The sequence below is a fragment of the Corvus brachyrhynchos genome, unplaced genomic scaffold (genome assembly GCF_000691975.1).
Source record: "Corvus brachyrhynchos isolate BGI_N302 unplaced genomic scaffold, ASM69197v1 scaffold60, whole genome shotgun sequence".
In the NCBI taxonomy this organism is placed as follows: domain Eukaryota; kingdom Metazoa; phylum Chordata; class Aves; order Passeriformes; family Corvidae; genus Corvus; species Corvus brachyrhynchos.
In genome coordinates, this window is record NW_008236767.1 from 2,072,623 (window position 1) to 2,098,966 (window position 26,344).

At 40.8% G+C, this 26,344-nt stretch overlaps 1 protein-coding gene across 2 annotated transcripts in view; it reads right to left on the reverse strand.

Moving 5' to 3' along the window:
- Positions 1-903: 903 nt before the first annotated feature.
- The window catches only part of LOC103625483 (ethanolaminephosphotransferase 1), a 55,348-nt gene continuing 29,907 nt past the window's right edge, over positions 904-26,344 (reverse strand). The window contains exons 6-10 of one of the 2 annotated variants that reach the window (XM_008644913.2): positions 20,183-20,291; positions 9,942-9,990; positions 7,728-7,908; positions 4,645-4,827; positions 904-3,534 (exon numbers count right to left, since the gene is read on the reverse strand). In XM_008644913.2, coding sequence (XP_008643135.2) covers positions 3,469-3,534; positions 4,645-4,827; positions 7,728-7,908; positions 9,942-9,990; positions 20,183-20,291 — 588 coding nt within the window. In that variant the 3' untranslated portion in view covers positions 904-3,468. The remainder of the gene's footprint in view (positions 3,535-4,644; positions 4,828-7,727; positions 7,909-9,941; positions 9,991-20,182; positions 20,292-26,344) is intronic. The other variant, XM_017727435.1, reaches the window with a different exon arrangement.

Consider the following 26,344-nt stretch of genomic DNA (forward strand, 5'->3'; position numbering starts at 1 on the left):
TTTTTCTGGATTAAATACATTTTTTTAATTCATCAGGGGCTGCATATGGGAGGAAAAAGGCAGCTGCTTTAAAAACCCAGTAGTTCATTTATCCTGTGTGTGTGGATAGCATCTCTTTCCCCAAGAGCTCAGCAACTGTATCCCCTTCTATAAATCAAAACAGAAAATGCATGTATGTATGTGCATGTAAACAGCACATTTTTGCTCATGGTAAATACTTTCAGATTTTGGAGTGCTGACTCCCATGGGTATCAGTCAGAAGCAAAACTGGCAGCAGCCAGGAGGCAAAGAGAGCACTGTAGAAAGGTACTGAAGCTCCCAGTGGGCTTCCTTGCAGTGGCCAAGTATTCAGGGATGAATCTTCAATGCAGTGCATTCAATGCAGCCACCTACATTTTAGATTAAAGCATTAGGTTTTGTTGGAAGAAAAGGGGGAAGATTCATTGTAGTTCTCACAGCTCTGTTCTTTTGTAGCAGGAGCAATGTTGCCTCGGTAGCTGCTGCTCAAGCCCAGGAGCTCTGAGCCTTGGGCCAGGATCCTTTTCTTCTGTGTTGAAGTGACCCTGTTGTGAGCCACCAGCTTGTGCCCTGCTGCTCCAGGTATCCCTGGGCCTCTGACAGAGGAGGGGAGGATGAAGCAGGGACCAGAGGAGCCTATTTTCCAACCCACGCGTTCAAACCTGGGAGAGCAGCTCTTGTTTAGTTGCTTTTAGTAAGACCAGGAGGAAGGCATGTCCTTGGGTTAGTGCAAATGCTCTAAAGCATAAATAAAATTTACATATTTTCCAGTTCAGATAGTTGAAAACTTTCTGCCATAATGTTGTGACCACAAAAATCTGTTGTTAGACTGTTAGGTCACCTACATACGTAACTTTGCAAAATAAATCTGTGACCATACAGCCATATGAACAAAGCATTTTTATTCCTAATCATGGAACCAGTTGCCATCCACGATGGCTAATAATTCAGTATATACACTGTGCAGTACATGATCTCTTTTTATACTTGTCTTTATACAGACTTTAGTGACAAATTGCTTTGAAAAGGAAAAAGAAAGTTACTCGCCATGTTTTCATATAGAAGGTGAAAAAGCTGGCCAGAGCCGAATGTCCTCTGAAAGTGATACTTGATTTCTTGTTAGAAAGGTACAAGTGCAGGCAGGTTGTGGTAGTTCAAATTTTCTAATTCCATTTAATGAATATTTCAAAATACTCCATTCCAGTGCATCAAATTGCACTGCTTCTGTGACCCTTATTTCCAGCTGTTTCCTAAATAAGTGCAAGACAGATGGAAAAAGGAAGCCTGTTCACAGAGTTGCTCCAGTACAACCACATTCAGTTTGGAGTTATTTTTGTTTATTGTATCCTAATTCTTTCCTCACCAGAATTTCCTCGATACTTGTGAGGGACAGGTGAAATACAAACTGCCTTTAATAAAGCAGGTGAGACTGTTGTGGCAGTGTATCAGGTATTGGATGTAGTATTTAACTTCAACAAACATTGCTGGGTCCATGCAACAACACCAAACTCGTCGCTCCCCTTCAAACACAGTCAGAACTGCCTTTTTTGGCAAACCTCATCAAATAAAGACCCTTCAGACTTACTCCAGGGGAGTCCTTGGGCAGTTAGGGAGTGCCTCTGTGGAGACCCCATGCTCTCTGGGCATCACACAGGGCAAGGGCATGGCTGCCACACCAGTGGGGAGGAAGGTTGGCAGATGCCTCTTGTAGCTGGACCGCAGTGGTGCCCAAGGGCATCCTCCCTTCCCTGCTGGGCTCTTGGCAAAACCTCTGACCCAGCATTACAGGATGACCTGACCCCTCTGCCTAACTCAGACCTGAAGCTGCTTGAACTGTGACTCATCTGATGTTCATTTGGGGGTGGGACCCTCAATGTGCTCGTTTGGTAGGTGGAACATGGATGCTTTCAAACCTGAAGGAACTTTCTGAGTCAGAGTGGTATTTCTGCTTTGTGAAAAGGGGAAGCTGATATGCAGGTTTGTCCCCTGGTGTCTGTGCTTAGGGCTGCCTGGGGAAATCAGCCCTGCTGCTGTTGTGGTAGAGCAACTGCTGTAACAGGCAGTACCAGCTTATGCTGAAGCTGTTCATACAACTTGCCAGTGCTCAGCTGGAAATATTAATAGAAGCTACTGATGTCAGGGTAAGTTGACTGGGGGGGAAAAATGATCAGGCTAGTGCTAAACCCAGAGAAATGGTCCAAGAACTGAAAAAGAGGAACTTCAGGCTCAGCTCAGCAGCTCAAAAACTGCACTTCCACCTGGCTTCTGGCAAGCAAGATGGTTAAGTAGTTAATAAACATGCCAGGCTGTCAGTCACATCTCTCTGTGCTTACCTTGGGGAAGTGGACAGATTGTTTAATTAGTGCTTTGAGGCCACAAAGGCCCTCTGGCTAGGGCAGCATATGAAAAGAGATGAAACTCAAATTCTTACTCTCTCGTCCAAGGCACACAGAAAACCTACGTGTATTATAGATGAAGGGAGCAGTTTGCATCTGCATGCAAACATGCAATGTTTAAAAAAAAATTTTTCTTGTTTCTTTTTCCTGTGACATTTTCTAAAACCACAAAAATTTGCTTCAAGCACACAGGCAAATAATGACTTGTTTAGCATTTCACAGTGGTAGATGATGTCGGACTGAAACTAGTTTTGCAGAGAAATATGCGAATCTTCAAAGGTTTGCTGGCCAAATTTATTTTCAGCTGTTTACCTTTGTAGGCTATATTGTTTGTTGCTACTGAAATATAAACAATATGCTTGTTACTGCCTAGAAAATAAATAGAAGGGCCAGCTGCTGCTGTATAGAGCCTGCATTTCTGACAGGTCAGCTGAGACTCATCTTAATGCTGAGAATGGGGAAAAAACTGTACATTTCAAAAACACTTTACTGCACCCATAGCTTTCTGAGCTCATTCTCTTGTCTTCACACATTCATATGGGGTGGGGAAAAGACTCAATGTGCATAAGCCTTTCAGGAGGTTGTGTGGAAGAAATGAGTTGTGAGAAAATAAATATGGCAAATGAAGCAGGCACAGATGTCTGAGTGGGAAGGACGTACAGGGAGGGTTTGCAGTGCTGGGGTCCCACTGGTGACTAGGCTGGGAAAAACCAGTGCTGGTTATAAACCACCAAGGATCTCATGTAACCCGGCATGGACTTACCCAGGACTTTGGACACAGTGGTAAGGAGGAGGAAGACAAAAGAGAGGCGAGTAACACAGCTGGTAAAAAGAATAAATATCACCAAACAGAACAACCTCGTAAACTCTGCTGGACAGGCATCTGCCTCTGAGATGAAGCATCTTGCTGCATAGCTCATTGTCGCAGTGGTTCAGATAGCTGTACTATTCTATTCTTTGGTTATTTTAATCAGATTCATTCCAACTATTTATCACATCAGAAGATCTGCAAATCTCCATGTTATGAGTTACAGCCTGATGGTAGTGCAGGTGTTCACTCTTGGACGCGTTTCTTCAGGGAAAAGATGTAAATGTTCAAGTGCTCACTCAGCTGCCTACCCTGAAGAGAAATCGCAGAGATTAGCAACCTATTTTATATGTGCTTCACAATTCACTGCCTCCTCTCCCAGTAAGAGGAGGGAGGACCCAACCACTGTCCTCACATACTTGGGGATCTGTGAGTACACAGGGACCTGTAAGTATTCAAACAAGAGAGCTATTTTCCTTACATTCCTCTTGCAACACACTGCTGGGAAGCTAAACAGCTACAGACCAGATTCCCAGGTGACATCAGCTGTGATGGAGCTGGGCCCCTCAGTCAATAGTGAATTTTGACCAGGTATTTCCATTCTGACCCCCACCAACAGGCCCATATTGATGCTGGGGTAGATTCTACTATGACACCAATGTCTGCTGACCAAAGGCTGCTTTCAAAGAAAAATCCTTACATGCCATTGATGTGGCTTAAATAAAAGAATGCTGACCAGCTCCCTCTGAAATGAGATCTTTGCCATGCAAGGCATTTTATCTAAAAGCTAACACATTAAAACAGTTGCTAAAGCATCATTTGACAATTTTAAAAAGTGGGCATCAACAAAGTAAAACTTAAGCAGTAGTTCAGATGACAATGACAAGACTGAGATCTAGCAGACACAAAAATGTGCTGGTAAGAGTGAATGAACTGGAAAGCTATTCATGTCTCCAGCTTGAGAGATGCTAGCAGAGGGCCAAGAAAAAATTGGGACAGCTATTTTGCCTGCAGATTCAAAGCAAAGTTGACCTTATTTTATTCTTTCTATTTATGTCACTTTGCATTTTACCTTCCTATTTTTTCAGTCAAGTGACCTTAGGAAGAAAAAGGCAAAAAAAAAAAAAAAGAGTGGTAGGAGCATTCATGCTGCATGGCTTGACTGCTATGTAAAACCAGTCCATAAATATTCTGATTCTGATGGGTTTAAAGCCATAACCAGTTGGCTACATTGCAATAACTCAAGTCACTGAACTTGCTGCACATGCAAAAGGCATTGCCTGCAATAAACTGGCTTATTTTTGTTTATCTTTAGACTAAATAAAACAACACACAGGATTAAAAAAAAAACCCCAAAACATAAACATTCAGACTCCCAGACAACACCCCAACCAGAAACTGTTTTCAGAGCCCTTTGCTCACCACGCAGACCCCGTAGTGCACGTGGGCAGCCGTGACCAGGGCGGCGAACACGCCGAGAAGCACTTCTTCCATCCAGCCCAGCAGGCCGGAGATGGCTGCGTACACCAGCAGCGCCAGCGGGAACAGGAACCAGTGGAGCAGCTCCGGCCGGGTGCTGCTCATCTGGCACACGATCACCTTGCACTGTCGGAGCAAAAGGGGCCACGTCAGGAGCTCTGGGCCAGCCCCGAGGGTCTAAGGAAAGGTACTTCCATCCTCTTTGCAGGTTGCTTTGGGTGAGGGGGAAACGTGGCTACAGTGCAAATGGGGCTTGTTTCTGGTGAGAAGGCTGCTCTAGGTACACACCTTTCTGCCTCACTGGGTCCTGGAGGAAGTTAGGACAATTGAAAATACACCCTTTTCTGGAGACAGTGCTTTGACACACTTGGTAAGTGGAAGCACATCTTCACAAAAGAGGAATTTGTTTGCCACCTTACGTTTTCACAGAGGCTCATGAAGTTGTGATCCCAAATCAAATGTGCCACCACTGAATCACTGGGAGAGCATGCTGGCGTGGCAGAAATATCTTCTGGTTCATTGTATGGAACGGAGGGAAGACAATATATGACATTTTCACATCCTGTTTTTCTTTTCTAGCACTCCTTTATGTACTAAAACCCTAATTTATTGGCTCAATCATGGCAGTGGGCTCCCTGGAGATGTAGCTGGGGGCCCAGAGAAAGGGATCCCACTCAGAATGGCAGAAAAAATGAATATATGGTACATGGTTTAACTGAAGGCAATTAGCTTAATTCTACTGAGTTCTGGAAACATAATGAGACGAACTCACTTGAAATTCCATATTTTAAAAGCAATTAAGCATACCAAAGTGTTTTGTCTGGTTTAGGCTCCTTAAGAAATGTGTCTCATGTACACCATGCCCATTACCAAAAAAAAAAAAATTTAGGCACATCTGAAATATTTTATTGATTTAAGTTTCACTCAAAATTGAAATGTGGTTAAAAATAGATTTTATGTATCCTGAAAACAGTAGAAGAATGAATAACTCATTCCCTATGCAGTGCCTGAAATCTTATGACAGCAGCAGTAGGAGTCCGACCATAGGAACAAAATACTGGCTTTACTGCCTGTGCTGTGGAAGCTGAAGAATGCAAAAGTAAACCATGAAAAAATAATTAACTTTGAATAATGGAAGAAGTAAGCCTTTGTACCTAATGTTAATATTTTCACTTACATTCTCAGTATTGATTGTGAACTTTTTAAATAACACTGGTTTTATGAGTCTTTTGGGAATCAAAGAGGGCTATCAGAAATTGCTAAAGCAATCTATATGCTATAATTTTTCTGGCTACATAATTGAACCTGTCCAGAGGTTGGATTTCACATTGTTTTAAACCATTATTATTCTTATATATTTGTGTGACCAAATACATGGTCAAAGGCATGAGAAGTTCCAGATACTGGAACCAGAATGGCAGGTAGAGAAACATGGTCTGCAGTTTGTGCTCTACAGAACAGGTAATGGAAACCCAGTGTGTCAGGCTATCACGGAGAAGAAAAGTATTGCCGTGACAAGCCTTCCTCTGATGCTGAAGAAACGTGTCTAAGGGACCAGAAGAGGTGAAAGGAAATGCAGCCTTGATTTGCAACTTCAGAATGTTACAAATTCCAGCTAACGCCCATACATTTTTAATGCCTGCTTTTAAAATGTTAAACATTTCAGCTAACATGCATACATTTTTAATTCACACGAGCCTCCAATGCGGCAGTGTATGTTTTGGGAAAAGAAAAAGCCTGAAGAATACGTATTGCACTCAGTGTCTGATAAACTGCAGCCTGTAAAGAAATTTCTGGTTTGCCTTACTATTTTTCTTCTGCAAGCATCCTGCCACAATCACTCTTGGTAGGTTAAGATGCAGTTGTATTTCCCATTTTGGAATCTCCACCATTCTCTTAAAAAAAGGGGTAGATTAGGTACTGAATAATGCATACAATAAAACTTACACATCTGAAAATAACCTCATTTTTGTGAGATTAAGTCCTTAAGATGGAACTGTTTGTGACCCTCAGAAATGTACAGAAATGTACATTTATGGGATACATCTAACAAACATCTCAGTTACAATTTTTTTCCCATTCCTGAATTCAGATTTCTAAAGAGGTTATGCTTTGTCTTTTAAAACCCCACATTTTTGAAGATCTCTCTCATAGTGCAAGGCACTTCAAGACTTTCACTTTTTAAACTGGATGTAGCACTGCTCAGTGACAGTATTTTAGATGGTGTTGGAGACTGTTTTCCTAAGATGACACTAGTCACTATCCTCTAGGGTATTTTAGCTTAAATGGAAGAACACCTTTCTGCTTGGCTGCTCTCCTGGCTTCCCCCAGAGGAGAAAGCCCTGGGTTACCTGCAGGGCTCAGCACCACTGTCTGGCTGCCCATGCTAGAGCTGCACAGAGGTTTATGTTGTCTCTTGGGAATTAAAGGGGGGAAACTGTTCACCATGATGTGGTACAGGAGAAACTGATCTGTGAGCAGAGAGCCATCACGAGGCCCCTGCAGCTCTTCACATCCTTCCCTAAAACACACTGCCAGTGGTACACCCTTATTCTAAATGGTGAAGGGAAAATGTAGGATCAGCTGAACTGCAGGATACAGGAATGCATGTACCACACTAATGGGCACAAGAGCAAGGAAAAGCTACAGCTCCTCTACTCTTGCTAGTAAATCTGTGCCAGTGTTGACCTTTCTTTTACTTTGACAAGTCCCCAGTTCTGCCTGTGTGTTGGGGAGTATCTGTTACATTTCTGGAAGTAAGGCATCCCTAGGGTTTCATAAACCCTCAGAAAACAAACCAGAACCCTCACAGAAGTGTTATGCTGTGGCAGAGTAGGTATTTCAGTACTGTAAGTGTCCCGAGTCCAGGCACGTGTTGCGGTGTATTTTTATGAGACAGGGTGTAACACAGAGGTAGAAGAGCTGTGTGACTGCTGATTTTAGCTACATTTTCTGCTCCCTTCTTCTTATTCACAGAAAAGTAGAAAGCTATCTCTAAATAATAGCACCACCTCACATATACTTACAATAACATTTGAGAAAGCAACTCCAACCATCCATAAAAACAGCCTGGGTTGTTTTGCTAATATGTTGCTTGGAGATAAAACCACCCAGACTGTAAGAAGAACAAACAGCAACAGAGGTGACACAAGAGGTAGCAGTCCTTCATACAGAGGGTCATTCTTCAGTGTTTTCTTTAAATGTGCTCTGGAAATAAATACAATAATTTTGTGGAGAAAGGAAGTTTATCCATTCTATTTCTACACAGTAACTTCAGACTCTAGACTAAACTCAGCCCAAGAATTCATCTTGCAACACAACTACCTGTGCAAATGTGCTAGATACCAGACATTTTACAAGAAATGGTAGTATACCCAAGTAACATTTATTTCTGGGGTTAAATTATACTGGGTTATTCACGTAGCTCCTCATCAGCTTCACTTGCTCACCATTGTCTGGCAATGGACCACTAATCTCACACAAAGTGAGCTGCAGTACTCTCAAATATGCAGACATGCTGTGAATTCAAAATACATGGCTTTAGGGGATGAAGCTTCTAACCTGAGAAATAGAATTGTTTCAATCAATACTGCACATTTTCAGCAGCAGCAGTCAAGCACATGGCTGGCAGGTACTGCTGCTGTTTAAGTCTAGAGGTGATGCTGCTTGACAATCCTGTACATTAGCATTTATGCACTTTAGTCCAAGTACAGCCTAAAGGGGAGGCATTTTGGCTAATCAGACTACAGAAAATTAATGATGCATTGCGTTTTTTGGATATTTTAAGCTGTCTTTTAAAGGTAGTAAATGACTGCATTTTCTGTCAGCTAGGGAAATGGTAACTCTAAGTTCACTGCCACTAAACCATTCCTTCATACCACTAGTTCAGAAGAGCAATTCTGTGTTTGAAATGTACTGGGAAATGTCCTGTTTTAAGTCTTTGAAAATATGTATTTATAGAAACAGCTAGACAAAAATCCAAGAAATAGCTTTCTAATGCCAGAAGGAATAATCTACTCCTAAAATAACAACTGAGAACAAGCATCATGATGAAGAAGAGAGGAGATGACTGGAAAATCCCTCATCACTTAAGAGCTTGTGTGTGCATCCTTCAAGCAAACCTGACTGGTAGTTTAAAATTTTTGTGCTCTTCTCTTCAGAGGAATGATAAACCCACCAGAAAGCTTGAGAGGAACTGTCAAGTGACGACTTGAAAAGGAAAACAATAAAAAAACTCCTGACAGGAAAGGAATGAAACCAAAGCCTCAGTGTTCATTGGGGTAAATGCTGCTACTGCCCGTGGCTGACATGCACAAGGTGCTTCCCTCCTCCTCTCAGTGGTCCCTGAACCAGAGTGCCTTGCACAGCTGGTTCCCAGCCCCAGAGCCCAGCCTTTCTGTAGGTCCTCAGCTTTTCCTGCCCCATGTCTCCTGACTCTCCACGCTTCCTGCCCCAACCTGGGGCTGTGCATGCTTTGAGTAACTACCCTGAGTACCACCACACAAAAAGGGCTGTGTAGGAGAGATGCAATATTGTCTTATAGTCTCTCCAAAATTTAAATGTTAATGTCAGTTTCCACTAATTCCTGAAGACAGGCAGTGACAGTCCCTCCTCCAGGACACTTAAGACCTGAGAGACCTGAAGTGACAGATGAGTCAAATGAGCTAGCAAATACTACTGGAAGGCAGGCAGCATTAATAAAAATAGGCCATTGGAGTATAAACTATCTGTGTATAAAATTCCTAGGTGCAGTAAGCCAGCTCTTAGATGTAATCACAGCTTGCCACCTGCCTAGCTTTTATCTGATGGCAATTATCTACAGAATTCATACAGAGGAAAGTTTTACAGAAGGACCAGGAAGACAATTAACTACTTCACAGAGTACAGGATGGTCAGCTACAGAATTCTACCCAGCACAGGCAGAAGTTACAAATCACATTTGATTGCAAATAAAATACAGTGATTTTTACCACAGAACCTTTATCAGTTTACTGTGCAGGACCACTGTGAGAGAGCCAGGAGAATACCAAGTGAAAGGAAGAGAGTTGTAAACATGGAAAAGAAACCAGTCAGATTCTGAAAACTCACCAGAAAAACCTTTTACTACAGTATCAGGACAGCATCTGGATGAAAGAAGCCAGCCTACTTCAAGCATTACATTTATTTGTAAATGAGGAAATTATTAAATATACAGAATTAAAGGGGAGGTGATAGAACTTATTTAATGTTAATTAACTTACCTGTAAATGTTGTATAGTGTTTGTGGAAATGATAGAAATAGACTGAAGCCTGGAAGAGAAAAATATTAATATGTAATTCGACACTAATGACCTCAGAGTTTTCTCATATGATAACAGACCTAGTGTGCTATTCTAAAAATGACTCTGTATTCCTGTACTCATTACAGGATATGAAATTAGTTTGGAGGCTTTAGGCAATAATAAAACTGTCCTTTTTTTTTACAAAAGCTAGCTGCTAGAAATAGTTGCTGATACAGAATTTCTTGTGTAATGAGTGACAAGACCAGAAAGATTTTTTTAAAACTCTGAAGTAGCTAATAGATAGGATCAATTATTTTTCCTACAGGTTTCTCTGCTGGACCCAGGACAGCCCTACTTTTCATGAGCTGCTGTTTATCTAGAAAAATCCAAGTCTAACTCCAAAAGCCTTCCCATGGAATATAGAAAGACAGTAAACTTCAAGCTGGGCTATTCACTTATTACTGGGGAAATAAGTGTATAGTTCAAAATATTAAGGGTCAACTTATCAAACTTATCAGAACTATCTGTTTTGATAATACAATAGCTCAAATGAATTAATGTTCATGACATGTCCATCATTTGAACAAGTGGGGGTTTTTTACTTCTTCTGTAACACAGCTGTGATGTTTCTGGAGCTCAGCTTTAAGCCACAGAGCACAAGGGTTTCGCCTTTGCTAACCCTGTGTCCCCCTGCCCTGCTGCTGACATTATCAACGCAGCTGCCAGCAGCCCCAGAGCTGCCTGAAGACCCAGTTGTACCCACTCAAACACCCACATCCAAAATATGCTGGTCCACCCAAGAGTCAAAGAAGACCTTCAGCAACAAGTGGAAGTTTTGAGATTTAAACAAAGAAAGGCACAGCATGAGTCAGCCCCAACTAGGTAAAAATGTATATGACTTTTTAAATCTATATGATTCCCTGTAGAGCTCTTTGGTTTGTATTTTTTCCACCACTTTCTGTGTATTAAGAACTTTTCCCTGGTCAATTTGCTGCTTGGAGATTGCTCTGGGTAGCACATTTCTGCACTGCTTTTTTATTATAGGGCATGAGACTTGGGTGTGGTGCACTAAATTAATACATAATTCCTATTATATTATGAGCAACAAAATCACTCTGATGTGCTAAACCTTCTGAGTTTGCCCTAAAACATCTCATTTAAGAAACACAGTGTGCTGCCCATACAGAAAAGTAGAAAACTTTAATCTCGTTATTAGAAATATGGGGGGGGGAATGAATGGAGGAAAGAGCTGATTTCAGATGACTTTGTACTGGGGCTAATGTGACATAGAAGTGTCATGAGAAATGTCAGTGTTTACCCTTCAGTCCTCATCAAGGACATACCCAAGTGTTTAGAATGCCCTGGCCACAGTGGCAACTCAAGAGAAGGAAAACTAAAAATGAAAGAATAGTGGAGATCAGGATTGTTGGAAAAGAGAAGAAGTAAAAAGGGATGCAATAGATAATCTATCCCTCCAGTCTTTCTGGTTATCTGCTAAAGAGAAGGAAACAAAGAATTGGAAAAAAAAGAAAAGCCAACCCATAAATAATTTCAGGTATTGCATTTTTTTCATGTTTACTTTTTGGGTTTGCTTTTTAAAACAATTAAGATAAAGAGCTCTGCTTCTTTACCATGGCAGAAACTCCCTATCAAACAGCTGAAGGATGTGCAATTGAAGTAATATTCCAAGTATTTTGTCAATATATTTCTAAAATTCACAGGCTTAGTGCCTTTGGAGAGATCTGTGTTTAATGTGCACTCCAGTTAGCTGTGTTTTCTATTAGCCAGGGAGCGCTAGTTCAATAAAATCTTGAGTTACGTACAGCAGTTCCAACATCTGTATCACATTAGAGCAGACATGAGACAAAACACTGACTCTTGAGGTTAAATCTAAATTTCCTGCTGCAATCCTGAAGTTTGATTTGTTAGGAGAAAAGCAACCGAGAGGAACAGAAATAGAGACTAGAACTAGAAATAGAATTCAAAGAGCAATGGTTGCCAACAATTTGTTATTTTTATGAAGTGCCATTTTAGCTAGAAATAACACACTGACCACAAACAGCCCCCCAGCTAGCAAAAAGCCACCTTCCAAATGGGGCAGTTCCACCAGTTACTCCCCTGTATTCTCACACAGCTTTGCTTTCAGCACAGCGAGAGAGCTGAGGATGGCAGCAGGGAGAGCAAAGGGTGTTCCCTGTTTCTTATGGGATTTTCGGAATTCCATCATTTCCTACAACGTGTTGCTTTCCCGTCTTTTTTTAGCTAAGGAGGCCTGGCTTGGGGGCTGCTTTTGGTACTCATTAAGTCTGCTTTTTAATTGGCATTAAGGATCCCTTTGTGCCCAGGAGCTAAACTGCTGTATCCGCATTGCTGCCATTCCCTGCTGCTCTGAGGAACAAAAGGTGCAGCCTGGAAAGCAAACCCACTGCTGGCTCTCTGGCGCTCAGCCACCCAGGCACTGCCCAAATGATGATCATGGAGCTTTTTTTTTTTTGTTTTAATGTCCTAAAAGTACCTGGTTTATTTTTATTCTAAAATATTTTTTAAAATCCAATTTCAGCACATTAAATGTTTTTAACACATTAGAGAAAATAGAACTCCTCAAGTGTTCTTAGAAGTAGTATACTGCTCTTCCAGTATTTTTTAGTTTCTTCTTTAGTATTTTCCCGTTCTCCAGCTGATCTAAAATCCGAGACCCAACTGTAAGAACACAGGCCTATATTAAAGGCAGAAATACCAAAGCACAGATGGGTGGCAAAGATACACACAGGGAATTCTTGTGTCACGCTAGGCTGAAAGTATCAAGCCCAAATCCTCAGATTTAGATACAATCCTATCATCAGTCCTCTGTGTTGCACGATGTAGACTCTTTTCAGAGAAATAAACATTTTCAAAGCTCTTTATCTGGAATTATTTTGTCCATATTAAAAAATGCCAAACAGAACCATAAACAAACAAACAAACAAATCCCAATGCATTCAGAAATTCAGGATTAAAGATATATCAGAAGTGAAGAAATAAAGGCATTATCTTGTTTTCCAAATATATATATAAAAGCACACAGACACAGACATGCATATAAATACGTGTGTACATGTATATATGTATATATACGTGTATAAAAGAGATCAAAAGGTAATTCCCATTAGCCTTAATGAAAAGTTTAGATTTCATTTGGTGCTTTCAAATTCAACTCCAAACCAATAAGATGTTGTGTGATACAGCTGAGTAAATTAATAATAATTTTTTTAAGCTACCACATGATGGATACCATGGTACATTGTCACCCATGTTATTTGGAGTAACAGTAATGTATTTTAATTTTGTGAGGGCATTTTAAACTCTCATGTAACTAAATTTAAACACTACTGAACACCTGCAGGTGGTCAGGCTGTTTCCATGACATGCTGCAGTTACTGTGGCTGTTGTACCTGAGTTAATTCAGGCATTTCTGCAAAATACAGACTTGGTCCTTGCAGAGAAAGAGAGGGTACAGCCAGAAACAAACTGCTGACACTACTGTCAGTTCCAGAAAATGCTATTTCAGTACCCAACAGCCCCATGCTGTCTCTCAGACAAAGCCAGCAGCCTGATGCAGGTAGCCACATTTCTAAAAACACAAAAGCTCACAGACTGTAAACACCACTAAATAAAGAAGTGACCCCAAGACACATAAACCACTAAACAAGTTATACTGCTTCAAAGGAAGGACAACCTTCGCTGTTTATCTTCTCCACACCTTTGTTATCATAAATCCCCTTTGTTGATAAGTTCCCGACTTATTAACATGAATCATCCTTAAACTGTCCTAAGAAAAGCACCAAAATTTTATTTGTTAAGAACTGACTTTCCTGATAGCTAAAAATTCAAAATGTAAAAAATGAGAGAGTGCGATACAGGGATGTAATTTTAGGTGAACACTGCACTGGAAATTGTGTGAATTTGTTCATGAAAGTACCATCCCTGCTGTGCTCCCCCACAAAAAATACTCCCCAGAGTATTCATCCCATTTGGGAGGCAGGGAAGAGGTCTGTGCAGACCTTCTCCTGGGCATATTGCACAAGTTGACCAACTCTCTAACAGCAAGCAGTTGTACTTGCATTTCTGCTTACAAACTAAATACTATCACTCTCTTCTCTCATTTTTCAATTGCCCACACCTCCACATGGCCTTCTTCAGTATACTGCTTGGACTTTCCATCTCTAGATTAATAACTCATCATAATCAATGTTTGCTGTAAAGAAATAGGATGTTATCATTTACCTTTCTTAGTCACCAAGAAAAGACAAGAAAGAAGACAAGAAAAATTAGATTCAAAATATTCAGGCCTCAATATTAACTTGGAAAAATATTTAAATACTTTTTCCATGGTGGTTTTTTCCAAATTCCTTGCACATTTAGAGCAGCTAGACACATGAAAATATCTTAACACACTGAATGTTTAGCACACTGCCTGGAAGCAAGCTTCATCAAAAGGTGAACATTTTAGAGGCACTTGTTACTGGAACAGAAGCTTTTTATGGAACAGTGTGACCTTCTCAGGCATATCTTGAGAAGACAACTCTTTTAATTGATTGTGCAAACACATAATTGCGTATTGAGCTGTCCACTAACAATAAAATTATATTTTATTAGTATGCAAAATGGCAAATTTAAAACCACTTAGAAATTGGTAGGGATGGGGGGTGAACCTTAGAAAATGAATATATAATTTGCAGACTTAATTGAGCCTGTAAAGTCTGAAGACAGGGTGAAAAATACACCCAAAATGCACAGTGTGAAATGATTTTACAGGGATTAAGGGAACAGTGTAAACATAAGCACTGTCTTCGTGCACAAAGTTGATGTAGGTTTTGAATGTTTAGCATCTAAGATATTTCTTGAGTATAAAGATTGTAGAGGGATGCATTTATCATGCTTGTTGCAAAGATATGCATTTATCATGCTTGTTGATTTTATACCTTATTTTCAGTGTCTAAGGAAATGCACACTGCATTTATCTTGAACTGAGCTGTAAGATAACCATTAGCATTCAGAGGCATTTAGTACAGACTGAAGAACTGGTTTATGGATGTAGCTGCTTCTTTGATGTAGTTCTGTTCACACATCATTCTGTTTCTGGGCACAGCAAGAATTAAGCACCAGAGAAACAGTGCCTTTATTTGACAAGCCCAGGCTGACTTCCAGAGGGACTCTGCCAGGCAAGCTCCCTTGTTTGACCTTCTCCTGGGGCTCCCAGCGTCCCTAAAGTGACTCCTCACAGCTTAACACCACCAAACTCATTCCCACCTGTAATCAGCATCCCGTGACACTGCTCTGCCTCCGGCCTCGAGCGCTCTGCTTTTCTGGGTTATTGTTCTGACTGGTTCAGAGGAGTTACTCCGAACATGAACTCAGTGGCTTCTTAAATGTATATCTCAAGTGACAGGTGAGTATTTCACACCCTTTACTTTAACGAAGCCTCGTTACAATCTGTCACAACAATGCCTTAATAAATGTTAAATTGGTGACAGACACGTAGAAGCCAACTCATGTTAACCACACTTCTCAAACAGGACTGGTCAAAGCCTGTCGGAGCAATAACATTTTGAAAACATATCACTTAATGTTTAATCATTCAGCAAGTCATCACTAGGGCAGATCCATCAGCCGCTTCGCAATGGGAGCTATAGGAAATCTCTACAGAATGACTTCTCATTCCACAGGGGGCAGAAACAATTATTTGACCTTGGCCTCCTAAACATTTTCTGACACTGAAAAAGGGCAGACTGCTGTATGAACACCCATGGCAAGGACTTGTGTATCCTCCTTTGATACACAGGATGTAACACAGTGTAAGTACAAGGCACTGTTTTAGATGGATAACTGTGCTTTCCCACTATGATGGAGTTCAAATAATTGGCATGTTTCAAATGTTACAGCTTGGCCTCATTGTTAGTTTTTTGTTGCTTTTAATTTATGTTTTTACTCCTCATGTTATATACTTAAGTAACTCAGAGAAGAGTGACCTCGAGGAAAACACTCTGCAGAAGTCAGCATAGAACCCAAACCCATGCACATCATAGGAAAAAATTCTGAATGTTTTGGCCCCATCTCTAAAACATAGTTCAAGTTTCAGATCTGTGACAGATGTTAATACTCAATTCACATTTCATGTTCAAACCTGCACTTTGAAAACTTGTCTCAGCTTTGCCACAGGCTTCAGTAGCCAGATCTGGGCACTGTTGACCACACACAGTGGACTCAAACGTGACACCATGACTGGATTACAGAATAGCCTGCCCCGTGTGCCACACACTGATGAAGTATAACATATCCACTCCATGCTTAAGTGATCCTTTTCCCACAAAGCCTATTCTTGTGGTTGCAATTAAGACTGAGGAGGAGCAGGAAACTCTCTGTGCATCCAGGAGTCCAGAAGTGCAGCCAGTTTTTCCAACTTGCCTTCCTAAGGAATGCAGCTGATGTGCTAACACTGCTTGTTTGTACATCCCACCACAACTTCCAAGCCCTCAGTCAATTCTGAACAAATTTAATACAGTGAAAGAAATTTCCAGTAAGATGCATGTCTCCAGTGAGGAAAGGATTGTAGCCTGAACTCAAATTTTTATAGACATTATAAAATTTATCTCATACAGAGCAAGTATGAAAGTCCCAATGGGCATTTCCCATGGGAAATGCTTCATGCAGAGCATGCACCTACAGGTCACTTAACAGCAACGTGAGACAGAAACCATCATCAATTAGTAATGCTGTTCTTGAACTACAGATGCCTACCTGTCAGTTAAAATCTTCTTACAAAGTCTACAGCATCATTTGTGGTACTAGAATTTATGTGCAGGACTGACTGCTTTATAATGCTTATTGTAAATATTTTATATTGCTCTCAACCTGATAGCAGAGTGACAGGGAATGTTAGGCATTTGGGATGCCCTGGAGGGGTGAAAATAAATGATAGCTCTCACCCCAGTGCTGCCCTTTGAAGGGACCATTGTTAGCCAAATAATGCTATGAGACAGTTGTGGTTAAATCCCAAGAGAGCTTTTGGAGAGTCATCCACAGGAGCCCTGATGAGCGCAGAAGTAATTAGCTCCAGATGAGCACACAGGCACATAACTTTAAAAGGGTCTGTCTGCTCCGGTGCTGGGAGAGAAAAGGCATTTCTGCCTAGCAGCCAGGTCAACATGCTCAGGAAACAGGAGAAGGACCTTCCTCATTGGTTCAGTGTCCAGATAGGTGGGTGTTTTGGAGCTGAAGGATGGAATTGCATTCGCTGCCAGTGAAAATTATGGGATCATGTTTGCTGGGTAGCTGACAAATTCCCATAAAATACTATGCCGGAGTTTCTCTGTTTCACAGGGTAGTCCTCTGAGGTCACTACTCAGCAGCTCAAGACTTGGCTTTCCTACAGGTGTTCACAGTGTGCCAGACAGTTCCCAGGAACACACATAAAGCTCTCTTTCCTAAAACATCTAATCTAAACACCAGTATTGCTGTACTTTTATGTATATCTTTGTGTGTTCTGGCACCTGATAAAAACTCCATTATTTTCAATGAGTGAGTGTCACGTGATGATACCACAGCTTCCTCTGAGGAGGTGCTTTTGCAGAGTTCATCCTTAGGTTATACATGGGCTATTTTTTTTTCCCAGAAAACTCCAGGAAAGACATCTGAAAAGCACTCTTGTGCATCTCTTTTGGATTCCTTCCCACCACCGAAGGTATGAGCTAAAGCCCAGCTGCTCTCCGAGATGCGAGGGCTCAGCAGCTGAACTCCTGTTGTGTACAGAACTGTAAAAGCACCAAACAAATGCCAGGTATTGATGGAGCAGCTACAGGTTTGTTGTTAGAAGGACCACTAGTGACTACTAAATGCCACCAGATGGTTAAGGACAGCCAGTTAGGGTTTAATGGCTCCTCTCAGGATCCTGGGAAACGAGCTTGTAAAAAGCATCAGAGGCCCACTTTGTTTTTAACTAGCCACAAAGGCATTTAACTGAGCAAGCCAGAGTGGGCTCTCTGATACAAATGGTTCTGGCTGAGCAAAACACACTTGCTGCAGTCTCTCTAAGGGAGAGAATAATTGAATATTCCTGGCTGCTCAGCCTTTGGTGTAGGTTACACGGGTACTTTTTTCTGCAGTCACAGTGGGGTCCTGCAATTTACCATGAGATTCTAAAACCTTTACATATCCCTAGTCACTGCACACAGGCTATCCAATGATAACCACCTTAATCCCTACTGCTGAGCTGAGATTCAAATGTGAAATGGCAGTGCTTTCAGGACCAGCATGATCCTTAGTGGAAGGATTCTACTTTTTTAGTATTTAAATTTAGTGTCTGTTTCTAAGAGATTTATTAAGCACTGTGTTGATTCTGTAATATAAAGTCAATCAAGACCATTTTTTGCATACTTTAAACCCATATTTAACTTCAACTAAGTTGCAAAAGTTGTCATTGTGGATAGTGTGCTAGAGACAAAGTTTTTGGAGAAACCTTTTGGCTCCTACTTAAGCCTACTCTGCTTGGGACAATGATGGAAGAAATACTATTCTGTGCTCACAAATCCTTTCATACAAGCATACCACAGAAGACAGAAGCAGTACTTCTTTCTAATAGTAATGGAACAGTCTATCAGACCTTGCTTTGCAGCTGGTTCTGATAGAATATGGAAAAGAATCTTCAAGCCTGCAGATCTGATAACACTGAAATGCTTCCCTTCCACAAATGTTCCTACTATGTTGAACAGTTTGAATTAAACCTTCATCTGAGGCTTCCCAAGTGCAAGGAAAGCCATCAGAGTACTCCCTGATGTCATGTGCCTTAGTGACAGGAACCAAAGCACTGATGTGTGGGGTAGCACAGAACAAGCATCCTCAGTGGGCTGGCCCTGGCTAGCACCTGAAGCTGCCCTAACCTGCCCCTTCTGAGTGAGCCAGCATCCATCTCCCCTGGGCTTGCAGTGCTGCTCCAAGAGCAGAGATCACTCCCTGTCTACAGCTACACGTCGGTCAAAGATGAAAAATTTTCACTGAATCACTATTGAAAAGCCATCCACTGTCTTTTCCCCCTTCCTTTCTTTCTTTCTTTTCATCAGGCCTGACTAGAAAAAGACTGTATAATCTTGGTCACACACTGTTGGTTTTACACTCTGAGTAAAGCACAAAACCATGCCCTTGCACATGCTGCTCATTAGAAAGCACACCCTGAATGCATTTCTAATCTGGGAATTCTGGGAAACTGCTGGGGCAGGAGGTGGTACCTGCTAAAGATCTTGCCATAGGAGAGGGTGATGAGAGAACCTATCAGTGCAGCAGATTCAAAGTCCCCCCCCTCCAAAATGCTCAGGTGGCTCCTATCAAGTTAACATGAGGTGAGCACCTATAGCCAAGTCCTCCATTTGGCTCAAGGGCAGAAGACGTTTCTTGGGATGTAAGGCTACGGTATTTGTGTCAAACAGTATTTTGGTACCCTCTTCTCACCACCTCTATGCTCATATAAAAATCCCAAAATGTATATGCTAATTTCTCTACCTTCCAAGCAACTTATCAAAGCCATTTTGCATACACAGATTTTCAGCTAAGACTTCTACGTTTTTAACTCATTAAAATGTAACGGCTCTTGTTCTCAGTCTTGATATAGCAGTCAAAAAACATTCAATGCTCATTTCAAACTACACTGACGGTATCAAATAATGAGCAAATAGGCTATTGCTGTGTATGAATCTCTTCTGTTTGCAAAGGAATTCTAAAGAGCTTAGAAACTACCTGGCTTTTATTCATATTTACAGCTGTGCATGTAAAGTTATTTAAATAATGTCTTCATTCCTTCTGTTCATAATGTTTTGGAACATAGTGTGCTCCAGGCCAAAACATTAAACTTAGAATATACATAAATGTAAGTGACATTTTACCTGAGTGACATGAAGAGTTCCTGAGAGTTTGGGAGCCCAGCCAGCCAGCACACTGCACTGAAGTGCACATGCAGGTAAGGAGTATTTTCTATATTATTTGTGTGCAGTAACTCAGTGAGGAAAAAATTTGCCAGAATTATCTACTCTTAAAAATTTTCCAGTATTAGCTCTTCTAATCATCTTTTTTCATGTAGTTTTGGACTAGCCAACACTTACAAAAGGAAAACAACAAAAAAAAAGGAAACGTAAAAAATAGCAAATCAAAATAATTAAAAAGCAGTACACTTTTGCATAGATCTGTACACTTACCTATAAGCAGGATTACTAATGCATCTGTAATATAATAACCAAATAGCAAAGGCTCCTGCCAGATTTCCACACCAACAGCCCCAGTGAGCAGATACGCTGCTATTAATACCTATAGAAAAAACAGATAACTTATTTTCAATCCTTTTCTTCTAAAGGCCCAGAATTTCACTTATCATCTCAATACAAATGCAAAGGTAAAAAAAAAAAAAATCTGTTATTTACCTCCTGTCTCTGCTTTACCTTCTGCTGCCATGCCAAAACAATTACTTCTAAGCATTGAAGCAACCTTCAGGGTCACCAATAGAATTATTTTAAATGTACGAAATATGGTAAGCAAGTAGTGAAGCAACCTTCAGGGTCACTAATAGAATTATTTATTTTAAATGTACGAAATATGGTAAGCAAGTAACTTCCCTGGTGATGTGTGCATCTGTTTGTATGTGGTAAGGATTACTGACTTACCTTTTCAAAACACCTAAGTTCTAAATCCACTCTTAATGCCAGCTCTCCCCACTCTACATGCACTCCCCTGTCTTTGGATACAGACTTCAGAATTAGCAATGTGGTTATTTTTGCAGCTCTGCCCCTTGAACTGATCATATCAGAATAACTGAAGGGGGGGAGAAAAACCCTAAGCTCACCTGAAATAATAATAAAAAATAATAAAAACATTCAGTGGAATGTGAAGAAATAAAAAGAATGGGAAGGAGATGAAGTCTTCCCTGATTTTTAATTTGACAGATAACATCATTACAGGACACACAAAAATAATCACACAGATGTCACTAGGAGTGAAAGGACACATACACAAGACTCATGAGCACCCAGCTAGAAGGACTGCTGGTTTGTTCTCAGCTGTTTAGTTTTGCCACAGGACCCATAAGGGGCTGTATGTTTCATGCTACATTAGCTCTAAACTAAAACGACTATGTTAATTACAATGCCATTTAGAAAACTGCATATTCATCAACTTATTCCCAGGTAACACTCAGTAACCTTAATATTTTCCACTCAATACAGCTTCTTACTCTGGGATGAAAAACGCTTTCCAGCTTGACTTGTATTACAGATTTTACTATTTCTTATTTAGGTTCTTTTTATACTAATTTTTTCTATGTTATGTGTTTTCTCCATTTTAACTTCAACAAACACATTTCTAGTCTTCTATTAAATTTTAACTCAAAGATACTCTGAAAACCTCTTTGTTAATTAATGGGCTTTCTAAGATCACAGATTAAGAGCAGAATGCTGATGTTGCTTAAACTTCCATTACACGTAGATAATACTACATTTTATTTCATTTACTTCTCTGTATCTAAAATCAAGATTCTTGCCCTGTCAGTTGTAGGAACCCAGGGTGCTGAGAATATTTCTCTGCCTGTTTTTAAGGGTTCTTGCCCCCCTGAACAGCACTGTTTTAACCTCCAACCTTGGAAAAAATTACCAACGATGAGACAAGAACTAGAAAATACAGTGGTGTGAATTAGGTGATAGACTACTATGTAAGACTGTCACAGGGTGAAAAATGTTGAGGTTTTGGGTTTCTCTTTGTAGTAAATAGATAAGAGTAAAAAATATCAAAATGGAGGATTGTTGCTGTTCTCTGAACTTTCTCTCTTCTTCTTCTACTACTCCGTATTTTGCAGTAAAAGTAGTTTGGGATGATTGGATAGAGAATTCCACAGTTCCTGCCCATGTTACTGAATAATTGGTAGGAAAGTGAAAATAATATATATTTTTAGTAACTATTGGTTAAATTATCTTTAAAAGGCCATGTAAATCTTGATAATTAGACTTCTCTCCTGCTTTCTGTGCTCTATGCTGTACCTGGGTCATGCTAGTGGCTCTGTTTCTCTGGTAAGACTTAAGGAACAACTATCCGGCAGCATTGAAACTCAAGGAAAAGTCTCAGTTTATCTTTTGAAACTCCTTGCAAGGATTTTAAAAAATTCTCTCCCATCAGGAGGGATTTGATTTATGGCACAGTTCAGTGTCATCAGTATGTAGATCTCTAAGAGGTTTTGCTTGGATTTGGCATTGTGGAACTGCAAACACTGATGTTTGAAATGCCTCTGCAAGAACCAGCAGCACAACAGATCTGCAGCAGGGAAGAGCAGGCAATACTGAGTGTCATTATGTCTCAGGCCACTGAAGACAGTGAGTCAAATTTTGGTCAGTGTGAAGGACACTTATAATGGGTTTTGCAATCCACTACATCAGAGCTAACATTTGGCTTCCTGAAGAAATTGTATTATATTACCCATAAGACATGATGGATGGAATCCTGACCCCATCAAAGTTGATGGCAGAACTCCAACTGGCTTTGATGGAGCCTGAATTTACCCTCACACATTGAATCCTGAACAGACATTTTTGGCAAGTGATAAAAGAGGAACTTCAGTATTAAGCACTATTGCAGTCAGTACTTTTGGCAGGGCAGTCATGAGCATCACTGTCAGATGTCAGCGCATGTCTAGGAACGGGAGTGCGGGTGCAATGGGCTCTCACAGGGAATGCCCTGCCCTGGGATTTGGTGATGCAAGACTCCCAGGTCAAGATTGCCTCTTACTTATCAGATGTAGCATATGAAAAAAAACCACTCCTTGGCTTCAAAATTTTGGTATATTGTTTTTTAAGGACTCTGACTAGAGTGAAGCAGTCTCCTGCTTTAAAAAGCAGCTTTCTAAAGCAGTCTCTGGCTTTAGAAAGCACACCATCTTTAGAAAGGAATGATAAGAAAATGGCTGTGTCCCTTGATCCAAGGTATACTAGGAAAAAATTGAAGATTGTCAAAATTATTAGCAAAACCTAAGTCTGTTAATCAGCTGTATAAACTGTTTTAGAGGCACTGCTGGTTAAAAAAAAAAGTAAAAGTAAAGCAGTGTTCCTAAGTGCAACTGAATAATTCTACTTAAGAAAAGATGGCCAAATTTTTTACTTATCTCTCTACTATCAACTAGCTTTAGTACTTTTCAGATATAAGTGTAGTCTTCAGCAAGCAAAAATAATTGCAGCCTTTTGTAAAATGAGAAGTCCAAATTAAATAATTGTATTTGGTTTGTGTGGCCAGTTTTTGGTAGCAGGGGGACTACAAGGGTGGCTTCTGTGAGATGCTGCTACAAACTTTTCCCATGTCCAGCAGAGCTAACACCAGACATAGATGGACCCACCACTGGCCAACATATTTTAAAAGGAAATTGTTGTAATTACTGCCAGAGAAGAAAGGGGTGAGAATATGCAAGAGGAACAGCCCTGTACACAACAAGGTCAGTGGAAAGGAGGGGGAGGAGATGCTCAAGGCACTGGAGGTGACATTCCCCTGCAGCCCATGGTGAGGCAGCTGTGCCCCTGCAGCCCAAGGACACCCATGGGCATGCAGAGATCCACCTGCAGCCCATGAGGAGCAGGTGGGTGCCTGAAGAGAGAGCTGTGAACCTGTGGGAGGCCTGTGCTGGAGCAGGGTCCTGGCAGGGATCTGCAGACCCATGGAGAGAGAAGCCCCCACAGGAGCAGGTTTCCTGGCAGGACCTGTGACCCTGTGGGGGACCCACACTGGAGCAGGCTGAATGACTGTACCCATGGAAAGGTACCCCCATTACAGCAGTTCATGAAGAACTGTAGCCTGTGGGATGGACTCACATTGGACTTCATGGAGAACTGTCTCCCATGGGAGGGATTCCACACTGAAGCAGGGGAAGGACTCCTGCCTCTGAGCAGCAGCAGAAACAACCTGTGATGAACTGACCATAACCCCCATTCCCTGTCTCCCTGTGCCAGTAGGGAAGTGGAGGTAGAGCCCAGAAAGAAGGGAGAAGTGGGGGAAAGGTGTTTTTAAGATTTGTTTTACTTCTCATTATCCTGCTTTGATTTTGGTTCATAATAAATTCAATTATTATCCCCAAGCTGAGTCTGTTTTGCCCATTATATTAATTAATGAGTGGTCTCTCCCTGTCCCTCTCTCAGCTCATGAGCCTTTCATTATTATTTTCTCTCCCCTGTCCAGTTGCAGAGGGGAGTGATAGGGCAGCTTTGGTGACATCCAGCCCACCACATTGACACAAGTGACAACTATATAGCAAGGTAGTGTAGACAGATACAATCTGGGATTCCATCTCTCTGCAGCATCTGACCAGGAGTATTTTTGGCTTGACAAGACCTTGTCTATGAGTATGAGGAATACTTATGCTGAGAAAAATGTGGAAACACAAGGTGTTAATTTGTAGGCTCTTTGATATGGCTGAGAGCAGGACAGCTGGATTCTGAGCAGGGACTCCCTATCTTGCCAAAATTTTGTAAATAACAGAGACATAGTCACATTTGTTCCTGTGTAAAATCAGAATAATTCTTTGATGTGGCATTGGGAAAGTTCTGTGTATACATAAGGCAGTATAACCCCTCAAGGTCTTCTACCTTCTAGCCTCTTACCTGCTCTCTAAAACATTGGATATTTTTAAATCAGCATCTCTTTCATGTCTTTCCACTATTTCAGGTATAAGTTTTGTGACCACAATATTTTAGATTTTGTGTGTACATACATTCTTTTTTCTTACCATTGATTTACCATTTCTGTTTTACACACAGGCACATTTAGTATGCTGTGTGATATTCTACATGGTGAAAAAAAAATCAAATATTTTGTCATCTTTTAAAAAAATGTGGATATGCCTTTAAATTCTTTATGATTCCACAAAAATATGACATTAATTTTACTGTAATATTAAATTTCAATAGCATATTGCTATAGCATTAATTGTTCATGTGCTGAAATATTTTCCATTAACACAGTGCTCAAAATAAACATCTAGGAAACAGTCATTTAAAATACAAGGCTACTTTATTTTTCTCATAATGAGTGTGACACTTGCCTAAAAGAGTAAGAATTATTTCCTACAAGCTATTTCAATAGCAGTTAACTTCAATGTGATGTGCAATTTTTCCATTTTATTTTTTTTTCCTCAGTTTTTTCCTTTCAATAAATAGCTGAAGGCTGTAAATCTTAGACTTTGAAAAATTCTACCTAAGAAGATCACTTTGCATTTAGACATTATAGATAAATAGCTAAATGTGTGGATGATTAATTAATTAATTAATTAAGAAAGGGGAATTATAATCAAGTGGTTAAGAATGGAGCACTCTGCTGCAGGAAAAGCCTGTGCACAGCAGGTTCTTCTGTTCAGATTTCACATGGATACACCATGGGGTTTCCCTCAGATAACTGAGTATTGAGATCAGTTTCCAGCCATGTCCGGAGGCAGCTTGAAGCAGACACCACGGTCTGGCCAGCACTGCTTCCTCACTGCTATCAGTTCTCTTACTTCAACAATTCCATTGTGCTCCAACTTTGGAACTAAGTAACAATATTTTTTCTTCACAAGAAAGGCTATGCTTTCCACAGACACTTCAAATTAAAAAAGCTCTGAAAGTGAATATCCTTTCAACTGAAATTAAATTGTGAATCCTGATAATGTGACCAAAGAACAACATATTTGCATCCTTATCTTGCCTTTTAATAGACAAGGTTTTTTGCCCCTCAGAAGAGGTAGAATTTTTTCCCAGATGTGATGTGCACTTGTATTGTTTGGGATTTCTCTGCCAGTTCCTGAAACACTGGCTGCCACAGCACATCCCTGGAAAAGGTCATATGAAACATATTTCAGCATGAGTTCTGTAAAAAAGCTTGCCAAAAGAAAACGTGGTATATGGCATCCACGAAAGAAACCTTCCCCAGCTTTGACTGAAAGGAAGGAGAAAAGGAAGTTCTACAATGTTTCAGTTGCTAGGGGCATCGTGTACGTAATTTATTCAGAGTTCAAGGCAGGCAGAGAGTTCTCCCAGAGGCTCTAGGTGGTACTGTCCAAAGGCATCGGGCAGAAGCAGCTGGGAAAGCATCTCAAACTGAAACCCTGGGGCTCATGGTCCAATACCCATCCCTTCAGGCATGACTCTCCCTACAGGTAGGATTTCTGCTCATCCTCTCCTTGCAGGGCAAGGGCTGGGCCAGAGAGAGCTGCCTGTCACCTTTAGGATCTTGCTGCTTGTGCTTCTTCTGAGCTTGCCCTCGGATGGGGAGAGGGAGAGGAAGGAGAGTGGAATTGTCTGGGTCACTGCAGCTCTCACTCAGCTCTTCACTTCTGAATTTTTAATTAAGTATATAAAGGGTAT